The following is a 21707-nucleotide window of genomic DNA, read 5'->3' as shown; positions in this document are numbered from 1 at the left end:
ACCAAAACTGCACGCAGTACTCCAGGTGCGGCCTCACCAATATCCTATACAGTTGCAGCAGGACCTCCCTGCTTTTGTACTCCATCCTTCTTGCAATGAAGGCCAACATTCCATTCGCCTTCCTGATTACCTGCAGCACCTGCAAACTAACTTTTTGGGAAAAGAGTTTCATGCACAAGGACCCCCAGGTCCCTCTGCACCGCAGCATGTTGTAATTTCTCCCCATTCAAATAATAGTCCCTTTTACTGTTTTTTTTTCCAAGGTGGATGACCTCACATTTTCCGACATTGTATTCCATCTGCCAAACCTTCGCCCATTCGTTTAACCTATCTAAATCTCTTTGCAGCCTCTCTGTGTCCTCTACACAACCCGCTTTCCCACTAATCTTTGTGTCATCTGAAAATTTTGTTACACTACATTCTGTCCCCTCTTCCAGGTCATCTATGTATATTGTAAACAGTTGTTGTCCCAGCAGCGATCCCTGTGGCACACCACTAACCACCGATTTCCAACCCGAAAAGGACCCATTTATCCCGACTCTCTGCTTTCTGTTAGCCAGCCAATTCTCGATCCATGCTAATACATTTCCTCTGACTCCGCGTACCTTTTTCTTCTGCAGTAACCTTTTGTGTGGCACCTTATCGAATGCCTTTTGGAAATCTAAATACACCACATCCATCGGTACACCTCTATCCACCATGCTCGTTATATCCTCAAAGAATTCCAGTAAATTAGTTAAACCTGATTTCCACTTCATGAATCCATGCTGCGTCTGCTTGATTGCACTATTCCTATCTAGATGTCTTGCTATTTCTTCCTTAATGATAGCTTCAAGCATTTTCCCCACTACAGATGTTAAACTAACCGGCCTATAGTTACGTGCCTTTTGTCTGTCCCCTTTTTTAAATAGAGGTGTTACATTAGCTGCTTTCCAATCCGATGGTATCTCCCCAGAATCCAGAGAATTTTGTAGATTATAACGAATGCATCTGCTCTAACTTCTGCCATCTCTTTTAATACACTGGGATGCATTTCATCAGGACCAGGGGACTTGTTTACCTTGAGATCAATTAGCCTGTCCAGCACTACCCCCCTAGTGATAATGATTGTCTCAAGGTCCTCCCTTCCCACATTCCTGTGACCAACAATTTTTGGCATGGTTTCTGTGTCTTCCACTGTGAAGACCGAAGCAAGATAATTGTTTAAGGTCTCAGCCATTTCCACATTTCCCATTATTAAATCCCCCTTCTCATCTTCTAAGGGATCAACATTTACTTTAGTCACTCTTTTCCATTTTATATATCGGTAGAAGCTTTTACTATCTGTTTTTATGTTTTGTGCAAGTTTACTTTCGTAATCTATCTTTCCTTTCTTTATTGCTTTCTTAGTCATTCTTTGCTGTCGTTTAAAATTTTCCCAATCTTCTAGTTTCCCACTAACCTTGGCCACCTTAAACGCATTGCTTTTTAATTTGATACTCTCCTTTATTTCCTTGGTTATCCACGGCTGGTTATCTCTTCTCTTACCACCCTCCTTTTTCACTGGAATATATTTTTGTTGAGCACTATGAAAGAGCTCCTTAAAAGTCCTCCACTGTTCCTCAGTTGTGCCACCGTTTAGTCTGTGTTCCCAGTCTACTTTAGCCAATTCTACCTTCATCTCACTGTAGTCCCCTTTGTTTAAGCATAGTACGCTCATTTGAGACACTACTTCCTCACCCTCAATCTGTATTACAAATTCAACCATACTGTGATCACTCATTCCGAGAGGATCTTTTATTAGGAGATCGTTTAGTATTTCTGTCTCATTACACAGGACCAGATCTAAGATAGCTTTCTCTCTTGTAGGTTCTGTAACATACTGTTCTAAGAAACAATCCCGTATGCATTCTATGAATTACAACACAAGGCTACCCCGTGCGATTTGATTTGACCAATCGATATGTAGGTTAAAATCCCCCATGATTACTGCTGTTCCTTTTTCACATGCCTCCATTATTCCCTTGATTATTGTCCGCCCCACCGTGAAGTTATTATTTGGGGGCCTATAAACTACGCCCACCAGTGACTTTTTCCCCTTACTATCTCTAATATCCACCCACAATGATTCAACATTTTGTTCATTCGAGCCAATATCGTCTCTCACAGCTGCCCTGATATCATCCTTTATTAACAGAGCTACCCCACCTCCTTTCCCTTCTTGTCTATCTTTCCGAATTGTCAGATACCCCTGTATGTTTAATTCCCAGTCTTGGCCACCCTGCAACCACGTTTCTGTAATGGCCACCAAATCATACCCATTTGTAATGATTTGTGCCGTCAACTCATTTACTTTGTTTCGAATGCTGTGTGCATTTAGGTAAAGTATTTTAATACTAGTTTTTAAACCATGATTTTTAGTTTTGACCCCTCCTGCAGCCCCTTTATATTCATACATATTGTCCCTTCCTATCACCTTGTGGTTTACACTTACCCCAGTGCTACTCTGCTCTGTTGCCTCCTACCTTTATTGGGGTTCTGTTCATCTGAGCTCTCACCCACTCTAACTAGCCCAGGTTCCCATCCCCCTGCTAAGCTAGTTTAAAGCCCTCCCAACAGCATTATCAAAACCACCCGTGAGAACATTGGTTCCATAGTTTTGGCAGACGAGAGCACAACTTGATAGTGCTTTATGTGGTCCACCCAGATCTGGCCGTGAATGGTTAAACCTGTTGTCCACAATATCCATTCGAGTCTGTGTCCGTTGGACTTAAGGGAGTGGAAATGAGTGTCATTCCGGGGGAATGGCCAGGGTGAGAGAAAATAACAATTTTAATGGGGGTGAGGGCATCAAAGATGGAGGTGATGGTGTCTCAGTCCATACTGCCCTAACAATCTGCCTCAGCCCAAACCTCAGAGCACCCTTTGCTGCATCTGTGTGGCATATTTACATTTCCCACACCAACTAGCTTTTGGCCTGTGTGATTGACATTGCTAATTCGTGACTAATTGAGAGCAGTTCTAAGCCCATTCCTACTATTTCACATAGGATCCTTATTGCTCGCAAACAGAGAAGACTTGTATCCTACTTGAACCCAGGTCCCAAAAATCAAAGGCCAATATTTAACCCAAAGGACCAGTTCCATTTTGTTTCACTCTACTGTGGCTCATGTAGAGGTGGTTCTTGTGAGCTCTGTGGCCCATTACTAATATCTACATGCAGGGTACAAGAATTCTAGTGCAGATTTAGTACTCAGTAGAATTAGTGAAATGTCATACCTTTGTTGTTTTTCTATTAAAAGAGGCTGTATGTTTGATTACTGTTTAAAACTAATGCAAGCTGCAATTTTATTTTTATTGACACTACTTATCTGATGCCTTTAATGAACCTGTTCCACCATTTATAAACAACACCATAGTCTGATAGCATGTTTATTCTTCTGCTTTGCAAACTCTAGATCATTACAAGGGAACTCGTATCATATTTAGTAAGTTAAATAGACCCCAGGTAATGCTACATTATCAGATGTTGTGCGTGTAAAATGGCACTCTGGTGTGTAGGAAGTGATGGTTCACTTGCATATACCATGTGACAGATCTAACCTGTAAAGTAATGAATTAAATCTATCTGCAACAGAAAAGAAAATCAGACATGACTCATCTCATATTTAGTTAGTAACTTAAGCATACTAATTCACTGAAATGTAGTTCAGTAAAGATCCCACAGAATTTCAAAAAGACATGAATCATTTGAAAGGCTACAGTTTCAATCATTATTGCTTTAATTTTTCAAAGTAAGTCGAGCCACATTATTTCTGTATTTCTTCAATATATAGCCATATGCTAATAACCCCATGAAATTTTTAAATATGGAAAAAAGCACAACTTATCCATAAACTTAGTTGTTAGAAATACCTCTTAAATAGTTTCCCTCACACAGGCCTGCCCATTCTCTGAAGCCTTAGGCTTGAGTTCTGCTCTATGTTTTAGCTTGTGCTGTGTCCTGGGGACTTCCCTGAACGAACAAGTCACAGATTGACAGGATGAACCAATATCACTCTGGTGTTCTGTATTTCCCAGTGTCACTCTTGATGGACTACAAGCTTAAGGCTGCACTTACTCTTCTGTCTATTATGATCCTGCACAAATAGGATGGAGCTTGTAAACAGGAAGTTGTGGCATGCTTTGTGAATAGCCAGTCCTGCTGTCAATCATATAAACATAAATTCTGGTGCTTTAAAGAAACATTCTGCTTTTTAGATTGAACAACAACAATAAATTCTCTCAGATCCCTCAAATAATTCCCTCACCCATGTCATTACAGTTTGCCACAGCTTTGGCATTATTAAACAGGCAAGTTCCTTGCTTCTCTCAAAGTGCAGTGGTTTTCATTTTTCAATTCTGTACTTGGCTCCTTAGCTGGAAATGAAAACACACTGAATATGACAACTGCACCGCCAAATGCCAGACTATCCATTAGCAATGCCATAAGATGATGAAATGTTGAATAGTTTCTTCAACATGAGCAACGATGAAACATCTGAGAAAACCATGTATTAATTATTACAATTTTAAATATGATTACTTAAGATTATGTTTTGATCAATTATTATGCATTACATAATTTTTTTTAATTTTAATTTTCTTTTGTTTATTTTGACCATTAGGCTCACGAGGCTGTCATTCACGGTCACTATCCTGCCCCTGAAGAAACTCTTCAGTATTTGGCTGCCTTGCGACTTCAATTCCAGCAGGGAGATTACACCTCACATGTTACCATACCAGTAATGGAAGAGGTATTCCCAATGGAGAGATTAAAGGCACGAATCACACAATCAACCAGGAGCTTTGCTCCTTCTGGTGACAGGAATGACAAAAAGCGATCCAGCTTCCTGGAAGGAACATTGAGACGGAGCTTCCGGGGTGGGTCTGTCAGTAGGATGAAATCTGAGGATGACCAGATGATGGACATGTGGGTTACGGAGGAGCTTTCTTCAGCTAGAACCAATATTATTGATAAGTGGAAGAAAATGCAGGGAATGAGCCAAGAACAGACCATGGTCAAGTATATGGCTTTGATCAAAGAATGGCCTGGCTATGGCTCAACTTTATTTGATGTGGAGGTGAGAGCAAAGCAGTTGACAGTTTATTTATTAAGATGAAACATATATATACAGATAACGGTTGTTTTAAATGAAACTCATTAAACGATGCAAGACAACATTTCTCTAAAAGGAGCTCCTCCAGAGAGTTGATTTATGTCCGTAAACTTAAATTAACATGGTTGGTTGCTAATATATTGGTCACACATTATTCAGTTTAAAGCATGAAACAAGTCTGGCATTCAATTATTTTGTGTGAAATTGATGAATTATAAATGTGTTTCAAATGCATTCTGCACAAATATTTTTGTATGTTTTTCACACTTCAGTTAACTAACTTAAAAGAGCCCTTTCCTTCATGGCATTTATGAGAGAAAAATAATGAATATTTTCATGCAATCTCAAATGTTATTTTTTTGCAGTGTAAAGAAGGTGGTTTCCCACAAGAACTCTGGCTGGGAGTTTGTGCTGAATCTGTCTCTGTGTATAAGCGTAGAGAGGCCAGACCTCTGGAGACATTCCCATATGAAAGCATCCGGTCATTTGGAGCTCCTCAGTCAACCACATATAAAATTGTGGTGGATGAGAGGGAGTTGCTATTTGACACTGCAGAGGTAAGCAACTCCTGGAATGTGAATGAATCAAATTCACTACTTGTGGACTGTTATTGTACTTAAAGATATTATATGTTAGGATATTTTACCAATCAACTTTGTTTTTACACAGGATGAAGTAAATGAACATTACAGGTGCAGGGCATGTTTCAAAGTCTTTTTGAGCTTGTTGCAAGCAAATTTGTGTGCAAGAGGTTCTTGTTGTCTCTAGCTGCACTCCTTTGTGCCAAAAAAAATAAAACAAACAAAGCTAATGTATATAAGTTGCTAGCCCAAAAGCAATCCTGGGGATGGAGGGAACAAGAAAGAGGTGACTATACTGGAGCTGGATGCACCACAAATTCCCCCTCGTGCATGCTACTTGCCATTTCATGAGTTCCAGAGTTTGTTAAACTCCATCAGACAACTTACCTCAGACCAAAAAACATTTGAGCTAATTAAGTTTTTTGTGACTCTTTTTTGTTTTTCTTCTGTCTTTAAAAGAGCGACAAGCACATTGCTCATTGGTACAATACAAGAGATAATATAAGTGATTATGCTAAGTAAGATGGTTAATAAAAACAGAAAATGCTGGAAATACTCAGCAGGTCAGGCAGCATCTGTGGACAGAGAAACCGAGTTAACCAATCAGGTTGTTGATCTTTCATCAGAAGTAAGATAGATGCTTTTATATCGGGTGCTTCTGTGGTTCAGGTCATAAGAACATAAGAAATAGGAACAGGAGTAGGTCATAAGGCCCCTCGAGCCTGCTCCGCCATTCAATAAGATCATGGCTGATCTGATCATGGACTCAGCTCCACTTTCCCGCCCGCTCCCCATAACCCCTTATCCCATTATCGTTTAAGAAACTGTCTATTTCTGTCTTAAATTTATTCAATGTCCCAGCTTCCACAGCTCTCTGAGGCAGAGAATTCCACAGATTTACAACCCTCTGGGAGAATAAATTTCTCCTAATCTCAGTTTTAAATGGGCATCCCCTTATTCTAAGATCATGACCTCTAGTTCTAGTCTCCCCCATCAATGGAAACATCCTCTCTGCATCCACCTTGTCAAGCCCCCTCATAATTTTATACGTTTCGATAAGATCACCTCTCATTCTTCTGAATTCCAATGAGTAGACACCCAATCTTTCCTCATAAGGCAACCCCCTCATCTCCGGAATCAACCTAGTGAACCGTCTCTGAACTGCCTCCAAAGCAAGTATATCCTTTTGTAAATATGGAAACTAAAACTGCACGCAGTATTCCAGGTGTGGCCTCACCTTTATATAGCTGTAGCAAGACTTCCCTGCTTTTATACTCCATCCCCTTTGCAATAAAGGCCAAGATACCATTGGCCTTCCTGATCACTTGCTGTAACCTGCATTCTATCCTTTTGTGTTTCATGCACAAGTACTTCCAGGTCCCGCTGTACTGCGGCACTTTGCAATCTTTCTCCATTTAAATAATAACTTGCTCTTTGATTTTTCTGCCAAAGTGCATGACCTCACACTTTCCAACATTATACTCCATCTGCCAAATTTTTGCCCACTGTACTCCTCACACATTGCTTTTCCTCCCATCTTTGTATTGTCAGCAAACTTGGCTACGTTACACTCATCCCTTCTTCTAAGTCGTTAATATAGATTGAAAATAGTTAGGGTCCCAGCACTGATCCCTGCGACACCAGAGATTGAACCATATATCCCAACTCTCTGTTTTCTGTTAGTTAGCCAATCCTCTATCCATGCTAATATATTACCCCCAACCCCGTGAACTTTTATCTTGTGCAGTAACCTTTTATGTGGCACCTTGTCAAATGCCTTCTGGAAGTCCAAATACACCACATCCACTGGTTCCCCTTTATCCACCCTGTTCGTTACATCCTCAAAGAACTCCAGCAAATTTGTCAAACATGACTTCCCCTTCATAAATCCATGCTGACTCTACCTGACCGAATTTTTCTTTTCCAAATGTCCTGCTACTGCTTCTTTAATAATGGACTCCAGCATTTTCCCAAACACAGATGTTAGGCCAACTGGTCTATAGTTTCCTGACTTTTGTCTGCCTCCTTTTTTAAATAGATGCATTCATTACATTTGCAGTTTTCCAATCTGCTGCTCATGGGGAAGTGATGTCCAAGTTTACACGGCTGAACCTTTAGCTTGGCTCCAGAATGATAGACCCATGTGGAGATACTGAGAAGACGTGCCACAAAGATCCCCAATCTCTGCTGAGTTTCTAATCTTGGCTGTGGCAATGGTACAAATGCTGCAAATGGCCCAACATTCCTGGGTGAAGGAGGAGAAAAGCGTTCAGGGTTTCCATTCCTGATCACTATGCAGTAACCCCTGTTGGAAGTATGTGTCCGTCCACATTGGGTGAGGACTGGGCAGGATTAGGCATGGCTGAGACGTCACCTGGAGCTCCAAGTAGCTTATCCATATTCAATAAACTCACCACTTGGGTGAGGAAATGGTTGGCAGACAAAAAAGGGGAATGAAAATGAACAAATACAATATCCCAGCGATTTGGATTTTAAATCTGTTATTTAAAATATATATTCTAAAGTCACAGCGTTGATCCCCTGCTGATCTCAGCCACAACTGCAGTTATGGCACAACATTTGGTCTCATTTGGCCTTGCCAGTAAAACATTTCATGTTCTGGGAGCAGGGCTGTTATTGCTGGAGGTCAGCGATGCCCACATCCCAAGAATGAATTTAAAAAAAAATAAAAAATAGAAATGGCAAATGGAGAGAAACATTAGGAAGGCTGGCATAATAACAACTCAACCAAAATCAGATTTAAACAGTAAAGGTATACTGATAAACCATTTTTTAAACAGTAAAATAACATTGAACAAATGATTTAGCTTTTCCCACTGACATTCAACTCCACAAATATCCATTTTTTTTATAAATAGAGACAATGGGCCCAAGTTTCCACATGATTTGTGCCTGATTTTTAGGAGCAACTGGTGGAGAACGGACTATCTTAGAAATCGCAATTCTCCACATTTTTTTTTCTGCAGTTCTAGTCAGGTAGAACAGTTCTACTTTGGAACAGAATTTTTTCTTCAAAAGGGGGCGTGTCCGGCCACTGACTCCTGATTTCAAAGTTTCCACAGTGAAAACGTACTCCAAACTAAGTTAGAATGGAGCAAGTGAGGATTTTTGTAGAACTGAAAAAACCTGTTCTACACATTAAAAAAATCAGGCGCATGTTACAAATTAGGCATCCAGAACGAGGTGGGAGGGGAGGGGGGGGGAAGGGAAGTCATTAAATTCTACAATAAATCCTTATTTATACTTCTACAAATATTATACAAATAAATCCAACCTGAATAAACATTTATAAGCAAAGAAAAGATTAAATAAACCATCTTCCTACCTGTGTGAAAGTGCTTCAGCCACGGAGAATTCTGCAGTCAGCCTGAGGCGCCCGTTCTTCCCGCGGGGGGGGAGAAGGCGCTCGTTCTTTCCCGCGGGGGGGGGAGGGGTGGGAGGCGGGAGGCGCCCGTTCTTCCCGCGGGGGGGGGGGGGCGCCCGTTCTTTCCCGCGGGGGGGGGCGGCGGCGGAGGGAGGAGGTGCCCGTTCTTCCCGCGGGGAGGTTGGGCGGCGGCTAGGCGAGGCCAGAGGTCGGGCGGCGGCTAGGCTAGGCGAGGCCAGAGGTCGGGCGGCGGCTAGGCGAGGCCAGAGGTCGGGCGGCGGCTAGGCGAGGCCAGAGGTCGGGCGGTGGCTAGGCGAGGCCAGAGGTCTGACGGCGGCTAGGCGAGGGGCAGTGAGGTGAGGCCAGAGGTCGGGCGGCGGCTAGGCGAGGCCAGAGGTCGGGCGGTGGCTAGGTGAGGCCAGAGGTCTGACGGCGGCTAGGCGAGGGGCAGTGAGGTGAGGCCAGAGGTCGGGCGGCGGCGAGGCGACGGGCGGTGAGGCGAGGCCAGAGGTCAGACAGCGGCGAGGCCAGGCCAGAGGTCAGACAGCGGCGAGGCGACGGGCGGTGAGGCGAGGCCCGAGGCCGGGCAGCGGCGGGACCTTGAGGTCGGCAGGTTCGGATTCCGGAACTCCGGATTTTGGACGCTCAACCTGTTCCATGGAAAAATACCCCAGCCCAAAGGGGAAACAGCACTATGGGGAAATGCTTAGGAAATTCGGAGGATGGTAAAGTGAAGATGAATGGTCAAAAATCAGCTGAAAGCTAGCAAAAATGAGATTGTAAAGTGCAAAAGCAGCTTTTTCAGTCAATATTAGTTCCCAGAGGAACTACTTGTATTGACAGTACAGTAAATGTAAGCATATAAAATGTCGTAACTCAAAATTATACATACTAATTTGTTTCTTTTGTTTAGTTTCAACTGCATATTATATATTATAACATTATACATAATACAATATATAACATACATTATTATATTCCCTATCGGACTCTCCGGTGCCGACACGGTGGGCCAAAATGGCCTTCCGCGCTGTAAATCTTTATGATTCTATAATCATTAGAGAGCAAATTGCACACATTTAGATACAGTTATATTCACTGATTTTTCAGATGTTTCTTTACCTTGATGTCCTGAATAAGTTGCTGTGTGGGTGTATCAATGGGTGCTTTGGTATCGATAACATTTTGGATAGCATTTGTCCACCTGCTTGCCTCATTCAGCAGCTTTGTGTAAAGACGATAGCAATGTTTACGACCATATATGGTGGCATTCCAGTAACCTACCAATCCACAACAAATAAATGGTGTTTAAGACATAATAGGAACTGTACATCAGCAAAGCAGAGATGTAACTAATTGAGGTTTTATTCAAATTATATGAAAGCAATTCTTGTTGGGAAATGCCTATGCCTCAAATGGTGTAGACACGAATACATTTGCCTGAACTTGATTGTAAAAGGACTGTAATTTGCGAGATACAGGCCATGAGTTTCTGCGTAAGCCAGCTGTCAAACTGATTTTACGTGGTGGGCCTGATCTGATATCCTGCCATATTCGGCAAAAGTTAGTTGCATACATTGGGGTAAAAATAGTTATCAAGCAGTGCACAACCAATGCTGAGACATGGGATAAATGTTAATCTCACCCAACCATCGAGAAACTGATGAGATCGGGTGCAACGTTAGTTTTACATCCCACCAGATTTAACTCGCTATTGAAATCAATGGAGAAAATATTGGGCGGGGCTAAAACCAGCATTACACCTAGTCCCATGGGTTTCCTGATGGGCAATTGAGGTTAGAATTACCCCTACTGTAATACACTTAAGTTACTGCTATGCCTATGACGATTTAGACTCTGATTAACACAAATATGCAACTATTTTAGTGTATTCATCAATGCATAACCTTGTGATGTTAATTGTATTATTATACATGTGATTTAAGATATTGCAAGGCATAGTCTATTGCCACGGGTTCAACCACAGTACTTAAAATACCACAATACTAAGGGCCCAAATTTCCCCAGGAGTTGCTCCGTTTTTTTGGAGCAACTTGATTTTTCTGAAGTATCTTTTTAGTTGCAAGTCTGGCCATTTAATTTGCACCAGTGTAAGTGAGTTAGTTAGTTTTTTTTTAGTTCAGTTTTTTTTCAAAAGGGGGCATTTCCAGCCACTTACATAGAAACATAAGCCTGTTTTAGGTGTTTGGCTAGCAAATAGTTGCTCCAAACCAACTTAGGCCAGCGTATGTTGCCACTTCTGTCCGCACAGAAAAACCTTACTTAGGGCCCAAGTTTCCACATGATTTGCGCCTGATTTTTAGGAGCAACTGGTGGAGAATGCACTATCTTAGAAATCGCAATTCTCCACATTTTTCTTTCTGCAGTTCTAGTCAGGTACTACTATGGAACAGAATTTTTTCTTCAAAAGGGGGCATGTCCGGCCACCGACGCCTGATTTGAAAGTTTCCACAGTGAAAACGTACTCCAAACTAAAGTAGAATGGAGCAAGTAAAGATTTTTGTAGAACTGAAAAAACCTGTTCTACACATTAAAAAATCAGGCGCAGGTTACAAATTAGGCGTCCAGAACGAGGTGGGGGGGGAAGGGAAGTCATTAAATTCTATAATAAATCCTTATTTAGACTTATACAAATAAATCCAACCTGAATAAACATTTATAAGCAAAGAAAAGATTAAATAAACCATCTTCCTACCTGTGTGAAAGTGCTTCAGCCACGGAGAATTCTGCAGTCAGCCTGAGGCGCCCGTTCTTCCCGCGGGGGGGGAGAAGGCGTCCGTTCTTTCCCGCGGGGGGGGGGGGGGGAGGAGGCGCCCGTTCTTTCCCGCGGGGGGGGGGGGGGGAGGAAAGAGGCGCCCGTTCTTTCCCGTGGGGGTTGGGAGGCGCCCGTTCTTCCCGTGGGGGGGGGGGGGAGAGGAGGCGCCCGTTCTTTCCCGCGGGGGGGGGAGGGAGGAGGCGCCCGTTCTTCCCGTGGGGGGGGTAGGAGGCGCCCGTTCTTCCCACGGGGGGAGGGGGGGGGGGAGAGGAGGCGCCCGTTCTTTCCGGGGGGGGTGGGGGGTGGGGAGGAGGCCAGGCAGACAAGGAGCTGCAGAATGCTCCAGAATTTTTTTATAGGCGCGAAAAATGGGCACCCAGCTCGGAGGGGCGCCCGTTTTTTATCGTGTGGAAACTTGGGCCCATGGGTGCATATTTCCATCTTGTTTTCTAATGTTAGTGTAAAAATTAGCATGAATACACAAAGAAGAATATGCCTAAATAATCGCTACTCAATTGTCATGTCAATTCAGATTTTGTTTCGTAGATTATTTTTCTTGCAGTGCAACATCATTTTTGTTAAAACATTTCTGCATTGTCTTATGTATGTGTCTATGATGCTCAGTTTCTCCTTTATGTATCATTGGGCTAGAACCTCCACTTTTTTGCATGCTTAACGTCCATTTTACCACTGAAGTGACATATATCGCCCATTTTGGCACAAAATGGTAACTGACGGGCATTTTTAGAAAACTTATCACCGAGCGTTACTTCCCCCCCTGGGCTTAACGCCGGGAAAAAATATTACCACCCGCCCACTTTTTTTGGGCGGAATCATCAGAGTGGCCGAAATCAACGCCCATAATATCGCCCAGCGTTAATTTCCACACAGATTTAACGCCGAGATTCAATAATGCCACCCGCCCACTTTTTTTTGTCGTAAAGAGCATATTTACCGAAACTAGCGGCCATGAGATCGCCTAGTGTCAATTTCACCACCTCGCACACACATCGCCCACAATATCGCTCACCCCAAAAAAACGCACAAAAAACATGGAACTAACCGGAACTAATCACAGCGTTATGGACGCCATGTTCTAGATCACATGTCGCATCCTTTAAAATGCTGCTGTGCTTCAACCTCGGCGGAGTTCAGATATACTCTGCAGGTCGTTGGTGTTGATGTGAACAACGCTACAAACATCTTGACCATACAGTGACCGATTTGGAATTGAAGAGGTGTCTTCATCGGGACATTCCTTGTTTGTGACCAATCAGTGGGAAACAGATTGCATTGGGCCTGTCCTTTCTCACCCTCTCTTGGTGACCAATTACATGCAGCAGACTCGAGATCACCGAAAGTACGCTCCACTGCATTATGTGCCCCATGTAAGACGTGACAGACTGATGAGGCGGAGCAGACGTTACACCCCCCGCAAGTACAAGAGAAGCATTCGTACCTCGACTTGCCTGACACCACCTGCCTTTGGAGACTGCGCTTCCACAAAGAGGTTATCACTGAGGTATGCCAGCTGATGAGGGCAGATCTGCAGTCTGCCAGCACCATCAGTACTGCACTGTCCGTCGAGGTCAAAGTCACGGCAGCACTGTCGTTCTACGCCTCAGGTTCTTTTCAGGGCACAGCTGGAGACATTTGCAGACTTTCTCAGCATGCCACACATCACTGCATTAGACAGGTCACTGAAGCCCTGTACGCATGCAGGAAGGACTTGATCAGCTTCCCTATGACCAGGGAGGCACAGAGTGAGAGGGCTTTAGGATTCTCCAGAATTGCAAACGTTCCCAAGGTGCAGGGAGCAATAGACTGTACGCACATCGCGATGCGGGCACCTTTTCAGGGTGCAGAGGTTTTCAGGAACCGCAAGGGATTCCACTCCCTGAATGTCTAATTGGTTGTCGACCACTAACAAATTACACTGGCAGTGAATGCTCAATTTCCAGGCAGCATCCATGATGCTCACATCCTGCGTGAGAGCACTGTCTCTGACTTGTTTAACAATCAGCCACAAGGTCAATGCTGGATGCTTGGTGACAAAGGATATGGCCTCGCCACCTGGCTGATGATGCCCCTGCGTGACACCCACACTGAAGCCGAGAGGCGATACAACGAGAGCCACAGAGCAACTCGCAATATCGTGGAGAAAACCATTGGAGTGCTGAAGCAGTGCTTTAGATGCCTAGACCACTCAGGAGGCGAGCTCCAATACCACCCTGAGCAGGTAGATCAATTCATGGTAGTGTGCTCCATGCTACACAACTTGGCTATCGGGAGGAGACAAGAATTGCCTGATGAGTCTGACAGTCCATCTCACCAGAGTGAGGAAGAGGAGGACGAGGAGGTGGACGCTGACGACCAGCGTTCCTTGCTACCAGCTCCAGGGTCTCCTCTAACCCTTCCATGTTATATCTTATTTGTTGGACAAAAACTTGGTGCCAACTATGTTCTTGGTGCTTCATAGGCTTTTTGCTACGGGTGAATCTCCCTCGTGCCTCCCACAACAGCCAGACAAGCACACACCACAGCCACACACGTTTTCTGTGCTTCTGAGCTCCCTCTCTCTTTGTCTCCTCTTCTGCGCATGTCATGAAGACCCTTGACCTCCTGAATCGCCGGAATCGAGCGTTGCCGTGCCATTGCTAAGGAGGGCAACACTTTACAGCAGAAGGTCAAAAGAATTTAACGGTAATGCCCATTTCAGATCGCTCGCGGTAACACCCATTTTCAAAAATGGAGAATAGGTGCTTTGAGAATGGGCGAGAAGCCGGCGATCTGAAAACCCTTTTTTACCGCCCACGCCGGAAATATCGCCCAACACAGAAATGGAGGTTCTAGCCCATTATGATTTTTAGAAAGCTTTGCCACCAGCAGCACAAATCAAAATTCTGGGCAATGCTTTGCCCAGAATTTTCCAACCATTAAAATGAATAGACGGTAAATCATGTGCCATGTATATTAAAAATTCCAATTTGTACTTGTAAAGCTCTCAGCCAGTAGCACTGATTTGTAAAATTATCCTCTGCCTATTTATATAAAAAGTTACAGTAATTTAGATCAATTTGAAATTGTTGGGATTATCACCACTTTTCGATCTTCCTGTATCTCCACAGTCAATATTTTGATATTCAGAACATTTAATTGGATACAGTTTGCAAATCAGCATGCATCCAAGTACAGTGCAAGCTTGATATTGTGGACTGATTTGTTGATTTGCTTGGTTTAACCAAGACCCTTTGTAACTAGGAAAGCGCTGTCAGTGACTGTTGAGTTACACCAATTCTCAATCTAGACAAATGTATTTAAACTGCAATGGAAGTTATTTTATAAATAAAAATACAAAAAATGATAGTAACATCCACTATGACGAATGGAAAATGCTTTGCTGTCTTCACAAAATAGGAAGAAATTAATGTTGCAGTAGAGGAGGGGAGAGTAGATATATTGCATAGGATAAAAATAGAAAAAAAGGAGGTGCGAAATAGGTTTGTATTCTTCAAAATTAACAAGCCACCCAGTCCAGATGGGATGCATCATAAGTTGCTGATAGAAGCTAGGGTGAAGATATAGCTGAAGCTTTAACCACAATCTTTCAATCGTCCTTGGATATGGGAATGGTGCCAGAGGACTGGATGCATATGTTGCGCCCCTGTTCAAAAAAGGGGGGAGGGATAACTATAGACCAATCAGTCTAACGTCAGTAGTGAGAAAACCACTAGAGACCATTGTCAAGGAGCAAATTAATTCTAATTTGGAGATGGATGGGGTTAGTAAGGGCCAGCCAGCACAGATTTGTTTCAGGCAAATCATGTCTGATTAACTTCATTAAGTTCTTTGATGAAGTAACAAAGAGGATTGATGAAGGTAGTGCTATAGATGTTGTATTTATGGACTTGAAAAAGGCATTTGATGATGTACTACAAAGCAGACTTCTTCAGAAAATAGAAGCACATGTTATTAAAGGAACGGTGGTAAATTGGGTATGAAATTGGCTAAGAGATAGGAGGCATAGAGTAGTGGTGAGTGGATGTTTTTGTGACTGGAGAAATGTCTGCAATGGGATCTGACGGGTCAGTATTGCGACCATTGCTTTACTTGATGTATATATAAATAACTTGGACTTTGGTATAGGGAGTACAATTTCGAAGTTTGCAGATAATGCAAAACTTGGCAACATAGTAAATAGTGAGTAGGATTGTAATAGACTTCAGGAAGACATAGACAGACTGGTGAAATGGCCAGACACATGGCAGTTGCAATTTAATGCGGATAAGTGTGAAGCGGTGCACTTTGAGAGGAACAACCTGGAGAGGCTGTATAATCTAAATGATACTATTTTAAGGGGGTACAAAAACACAGGAACCTGGGGATGCATATTCACAAATCTTTGAAGATGTTATAAGACGGTTATGAAATGTATGGGATACTTGTCTTTATAAATAGGGGCATTGAATACAAAAATGAAGAGATCTTGCTAAATATTTACAAATCACTGATTATACCTTAGTTTGGAGTATTGTGCATAATTTTGGGCACCACACTTTAGGAAGGATTTTGGAGAGGGAACAGAGGAGATTTACTAGGATGATACCATGGATGAGGGACTTCAGTTATGTGGAGAGATGGGAGAAGCTGGGATTGTTCTCTTTAGAACAGAGAAGGTTAAGTGGTGACCTAATAGAGGTATTCAAAATTCTGAGAGGTTTGATAGAGCAAGTAGGGAAAAACTGTTTCCTCTTACAGTGAGTCGGTAGCCAGAGGTCAGAGTTAAAATAATTGGCAAAAGAACTAGAGGGGAAATGAGGGGAATTGTTTTCACACAGAGGGTTTTTATGATCTGGTGGAATCAGATTCCATAGGAACTTACAAAAGACAATTGGAGAAGTATTTGAAGATAATTAATTTGAAGGATTATGGGGAAAAAGCTGGGCTGAGGGACAAAAAATTTTCAAATCTTTCAAAGAGCATGTCAGGCCGAGTGGCGGCCTCCTGTGCAGTAAATTTCTATTATTCTATGATTTTAATTCATTTGGTTGGGTGGGGGGTGATTTGTTTTTCTTCAATCAATCACGTCTATTATAAGTGGAGTATATTGTACTAATATAAACATTAAACTTGAAAATTTAAGTGACAATTTATACTTCTCAAAATGGTGAATCAAGATTTTAATACTTTGATGTAGGTTTTTAAGACAAATTTCATCAAAAGTAAGTGTGTGCTGAAGTGGGGGAGGGAAGACAGTTTTATTTTTGTTTTGACATTAAGAACTATGGCCCTGAATTTGTGGTCGGTATGATGGCACATTGTCAGCGTATGCTGTCATACCGCCTTTGAATCTGACTGCAACTTCGGGATTTGGCACATGTGCAAGTGCATGCAGAAATCCCAAAGTTATGGTCTGTCAATAACAGTTCCAAAGCTGTGCCCTCCCTCAACAGAGCTGGCAATCAGTAAAATCCCATAAATCATTGAAACTGACGGAAACTTCGGTTCTTCCACAATTAGTATGCTGTTAAATTCCCAACTAAAAGATAGACCCAAAGGGATTAGGTGTAACTGGGGTTTTAAGAGCATATTGACTGCTAAACAAATGCTAATGGCCTGGAAAACACAATTTAATTTGTTGCAGTGTGAAATTTGCTGGGGACAGGCCCCGCCCGAAGTCTTCGGCCCGGCTTCTCGTCGGCCGGGCCCGTTCAGCCTCCCCCCTCTTCCCCCTCTCCTCCCTCTTCCCCCTCTCCTCCCTCTTCCCCCTCTCCTCCCTCTTCCCCCTCTCCTCCCTCTTCCCCCTCATCCTTCCATCCCTCTCTTCCCCCCCCCTCTCCTCCCTCTTCCCCCCCCCCCCCTCTCCTCCCTCTTCCCCCCCCCCCCTCTCCTCCCTCTCCCCCGCCTCTCCTCCCTCTCCCCCCCCCTCTCCCCCCCCTCTCCTCCCTCTTCCACCCCCCCTCTCTCTCCCCTCCCTCTCCTTCCCCCCTCCCTCCCTATCCTCCCCTCCCTCTCCTTCGCCCCTTCCCTCCCTCTCCTCCCCTCCCCATCCTCCCCATCCTCCCTCTCCTCTCCTCCCCTCCCCATCCTCCCTCTCCTCTCCTCCCCTCCCCATCCTCCCTCTCCTCCCCTCCCCCATCCTCCCTCTCCTCCCCTCCCCCATCCTCCCTCTCCTCCCCTCCCCCATCCTCCCTCTCTCCCCTCCCCCATCCTCCCTCTCCTCCCCTCCCCCATCCTCCCTCTCCTCCCCCATCCTCCCTCTCCTCCCCTCCCCCATCCTCCCTCTCCTCCCCTCCCCCATCCTCCCTCTCCTCCCCTCCCCCATCCTCCCTCTCATCCCCTCCCTTCCTCTCATCCCCTCCCTCCCTCTCATCCCCTCCCTCCCTCTCATCCCCTCCCTCCCTCTCATCCCCTCCCTCCCTCTCATCCCCTCCCTCCCTCTCATCCCCTCCCTCCCTCTCATCCCCTCCCTCCCTCTCTCCCATCCCCTCCCTCCCTCTCTCCCATCCCCTCCCTCCCTCTCATCCCCTCCCTCCCTCTCTCTCATCCCCTCCCTCCCTCTCATCCCCTCCCTCCCTCTCATCCCCTCCCTCCCTCTCATCCCCTCCCTCCCTCTCATCCCCTCCCTCCCTCTCATCCCCTCCCTCCCTCTCGTCCCCTCCCTCCCTCTCGTCCCCTCCCTCCCTCTCATCCCCTCCCTCCCTCTCATCCCCTCCCTCCCTCTCATCCCCTCCCTCCCTCTCATCCCCTCCCTCCCTCTCATCCCCTCCCTCCCTCTCATCCCCTCCCTCCCTCTCATCCCCTCCCTCCCTCTCATCCCCTCCCTCTCATCCCCTCCCCCTCCCTCTCATCCCCTCCCCCTCCCTCTCATCCTCATCCCCTCCCCCTCCCTCTCATCCTCATCCCCTCCCCCTCCCTCTCATCCTCATCCCCTCCCCCTCCCTCTCATCCTCATCCCCTCCCCCTCCCTCTCATCCTCATCCCCTCCCCCTCCCTCTCATCCTCATCCCCTCCCCCTCCCTCTCATCCTCATCCCCTCCCCCTCCCTCTCATCCTCATCCCCTCCCCCTCCCTCTCATCCCCTCCCTCTCCCTCCCTCTCCTCTCTCTCCCTCCCTCCCCCCTCTCTCCCTCCCTCCTTCCCTCTCTCTCCTTCCCTCTCTCTCCTTCCCTCTCCCTCCTTCCCTCTCCCTCCTTCCCTCTCCCTCCTTCCCTCTCCCTCCTTCCCTCTCCCTCCTTCCCTCTCCCTCCTTCCCTCTCCCTCCTTCCCTCTCCCTCCTTCCCTCTCCCTCCTTCCCTCTCCCTCCTTCCCTCTCCCTCCTTCCCTCTCCCTCCTTCCCTCTCCCTCCTTCCCTCTCCCTCCTTCCCTCTCCCTCCTTCCCTCTCCCTCCTTCCCTCTCCCTCCTTCCCTCTCTCTCTCTCTCCCTCTCCTCTCTCTCTCCCTCTCCCCTCTCTCTCCCTCTCCCCTCTCTCTCCCTCTCCCCTCTCTCTCCCTCTCCTCTCTCTCTCCCTCTCCTCTCTCTCTCCCTCTCCTCTCTCTCTCCCTCTCCTCTCTCTCTCCCTCTCCTCTCTCTCTCCCTCTCCCCCTCCCTCCTTGCCTCTCCCCCTTTCCCCCCCCCCTCCCCTCACTGTCAGACACTGACTGACAGACAGAGAGAGAGACACACAGACAGACAGAGAGAGAGACACACAGACAGACAGAGAGAGAGACACACAGACAGACAGAGAGAGAGACACACACACTGAGAGAGAGAGAGAGACATACTGGGGGGGGCCCATCCCAGCACACTGTTGGAGGGCTCCCAGTGCTGCAGTCGGTGAGTAGAAACGTAATTTTTTTATTTATTGATTTTTTATTTTTATTTATTTTTTTGATTGATTTATTGGTTGATTTATTGATTTATTTATCATTTATTATTGATGATGGCTCTTTATTTGTAAAAGTGATGTGTTTCATGTTTGTAAAGTTCCCTTTCCGCCCCCCCCCCCCCCCCCCCCACCCCAATCTCTCTTCCTTACGCCTGATTTCTAAGTGTAGGCAAGGTTTTTCTGAGCGTACAAAAATCTACATTCTAAGTTAGTTTGGAGTAAGTTTTCGCTGCCTAAACTTGCAAAACAGACGTAAGTGGCTGGACACGCCCCCTTTTAGAAAAAAAATCTGTTCTAAAATGAAACTGTTCTAACTCACTAGAACTGGAGCAAACTAAATGCCGAGAATTGCAATTTCTAAGATACTCCATTCTAAACTAGTTGCTCAAAAAAAATTAGGAGCAACTCAGGCCGAAACTTGACCCCTATGTGTGCAACACAGACTGGGGACTCCAACCTTCAACTTTTAGTCTGCAAGACTCTGCTTACTAACTTTACAAACTGAGTTGTGGGGAGCTAGAAATTTCTTCTTAAATAATGTCTGTAAAAATAGGAGAGTTCTGTAGAAAATCCAGTTTTACATCTATGCCTTCAGCAGGTTTTTAATTGCATTTTTTTTTAATTGCACAGGTGGTGGACCTTGCCAAGCTCATGAAAGCTTATATCAGCATGATTGTAAAAAAGCGTTACAGTATCTCATGTTCAGCAAGCAGTCGGGGCAGTCAGTGCAGCAGCAGGTGAAATCAATTCTACCGATGACATTCATTCTATGAACTGTTTCCTTACTCTTAGGCCTGTGACCTTCATTCACAGACTTTATCATTGAAGGTGCTTAATACAAGCCATAATGGTGGAGTGGAATAGCGGATGCTGTTTAAGGTCAACAAGCTATCAGCATGCTACAATGAGAAATACTGGGATCTTCAACAAGGACTTTACTATTCCAAAAGAGTATTATATTTTTGTCATATTTCCTCAGGCCTCTAAACCTTAATCAGTGCTAATACTTTATGCTTTAACATGCACTGCCTTTAAGCAGAAAAGTGCCTTACAGTAAAAACTGATCTTGCTATTAAAGGGCTGCTTTAAACAACGAGTGCTGGAATGAAGAAGATTGGGATTGGAAAGAGAGCACCTTTAAATATTAAACTGCTGGAGTAATAAGTGGCTAAAAAAATTCTCTCTGTGTTACATTTGTCCTACAGGCAATCATGTATTTACTATGACTTTGCTTGAGGAATAAAGATGACACATGGAGCATCTTCTAGCTAAAAGTGTTGACTATTTTGTGCACTAAAATAATACCTTGTCCTGAGAATAGTGGGGGTGAATAATTGGAATGCTGCTGGCAGCCTTCCTCAAGGACTACAGTGGCACGTCCCATTGTTAATCCATGTTCTTGCATTTTCTTGCTAAGGGAAATCTAATGTGCAATGTTATAAATATGTCTACTTTTTTAGTAGCAAGATTAGTTAGTAGTTTGATCTGGACTATTATTTTTAATCAAGCATTTGTTCCTGAACTAATTCAATTATGTGACTTTTTTTAATTGGAGATATATGAATTATTGGGCTACATTCATACTGCAGTATGCTATACATGTAGTAGCTAGCTCGGCCTTCAGTTTCGAGCAGATGTTCTTGGATGTTGTAGCTAACCTAAATAAAATATTTATACAGTTGCAAACAATTTTATATGTTTAAGTTAATATAGTATATTATATAAAGGATAAATAGAGAATACTTTTGTCTTGTTATGTTTTTGCCATGTATCCTGAGCAATAATCCAAAGGGACCTGTTCCAACAACAACAACAACTTGAACTCATACAGCACCTTTTACCTAGATCAACATCCCAACACGCTTCACAGAGCCATAGGGGAAAAAACAATGCTAAGCCAATGAAGGAGAGATTAGGAGGGGTGCCCACAGTACTTGGTCATGGATGTAGGTTTTAAGG

The 21707-nt window shown here is 44.4% G+C and overlaps 1 protein-coding gene across 1 annotated transcript in view; it reads left to right on the top strand.

The window, feature by feature from the left end:
- The window catches only part of myo10 (myosin X), a 445108-nt gene extending 423671 nt beyond the window's left edge, over positions 1–21437 (top strand). Inside the window, exons 39-41 of the mRNA XM_070880183.1 lie at positions 4647–5102; positions 5504–5695; positions 20379–21437. Of these exons, the coding sequence (XP_070736284.1) occupies positions 4647–5102; positions 5504–5695; positions 20379–20489 (759 nt within the window). The 3' untranslated portion in view covers positions 20490–21437. The remainder of the gene's footprint in view (positions 1–4646; positions 5103–5503; positions 5696–20378) is intronic.
- Positions 21438–21707: the final 270 nt, after the last annotated feature.

This window comes from Pristiophorus japonicus, chromosome 5 (genome assembly GCF_044704955.1).
Source record: "Pristiophorus japonicus isolate sPriJap1 chromosome 5, sPriJap1.hap1, whole genome shotgun sequence".
Taxonomy (NCBI): domain Eukaryota; kingdom Metazoa; phylum Chordata; class Chondrichthyes; family Pristiophoridae; genus Pristiophorus; species Pristiophorus japonicus.
Note: the sequence above shows the minus strand (reverse complement) of the source record. Positions and strands in the feature narration are given on the sequence as shown.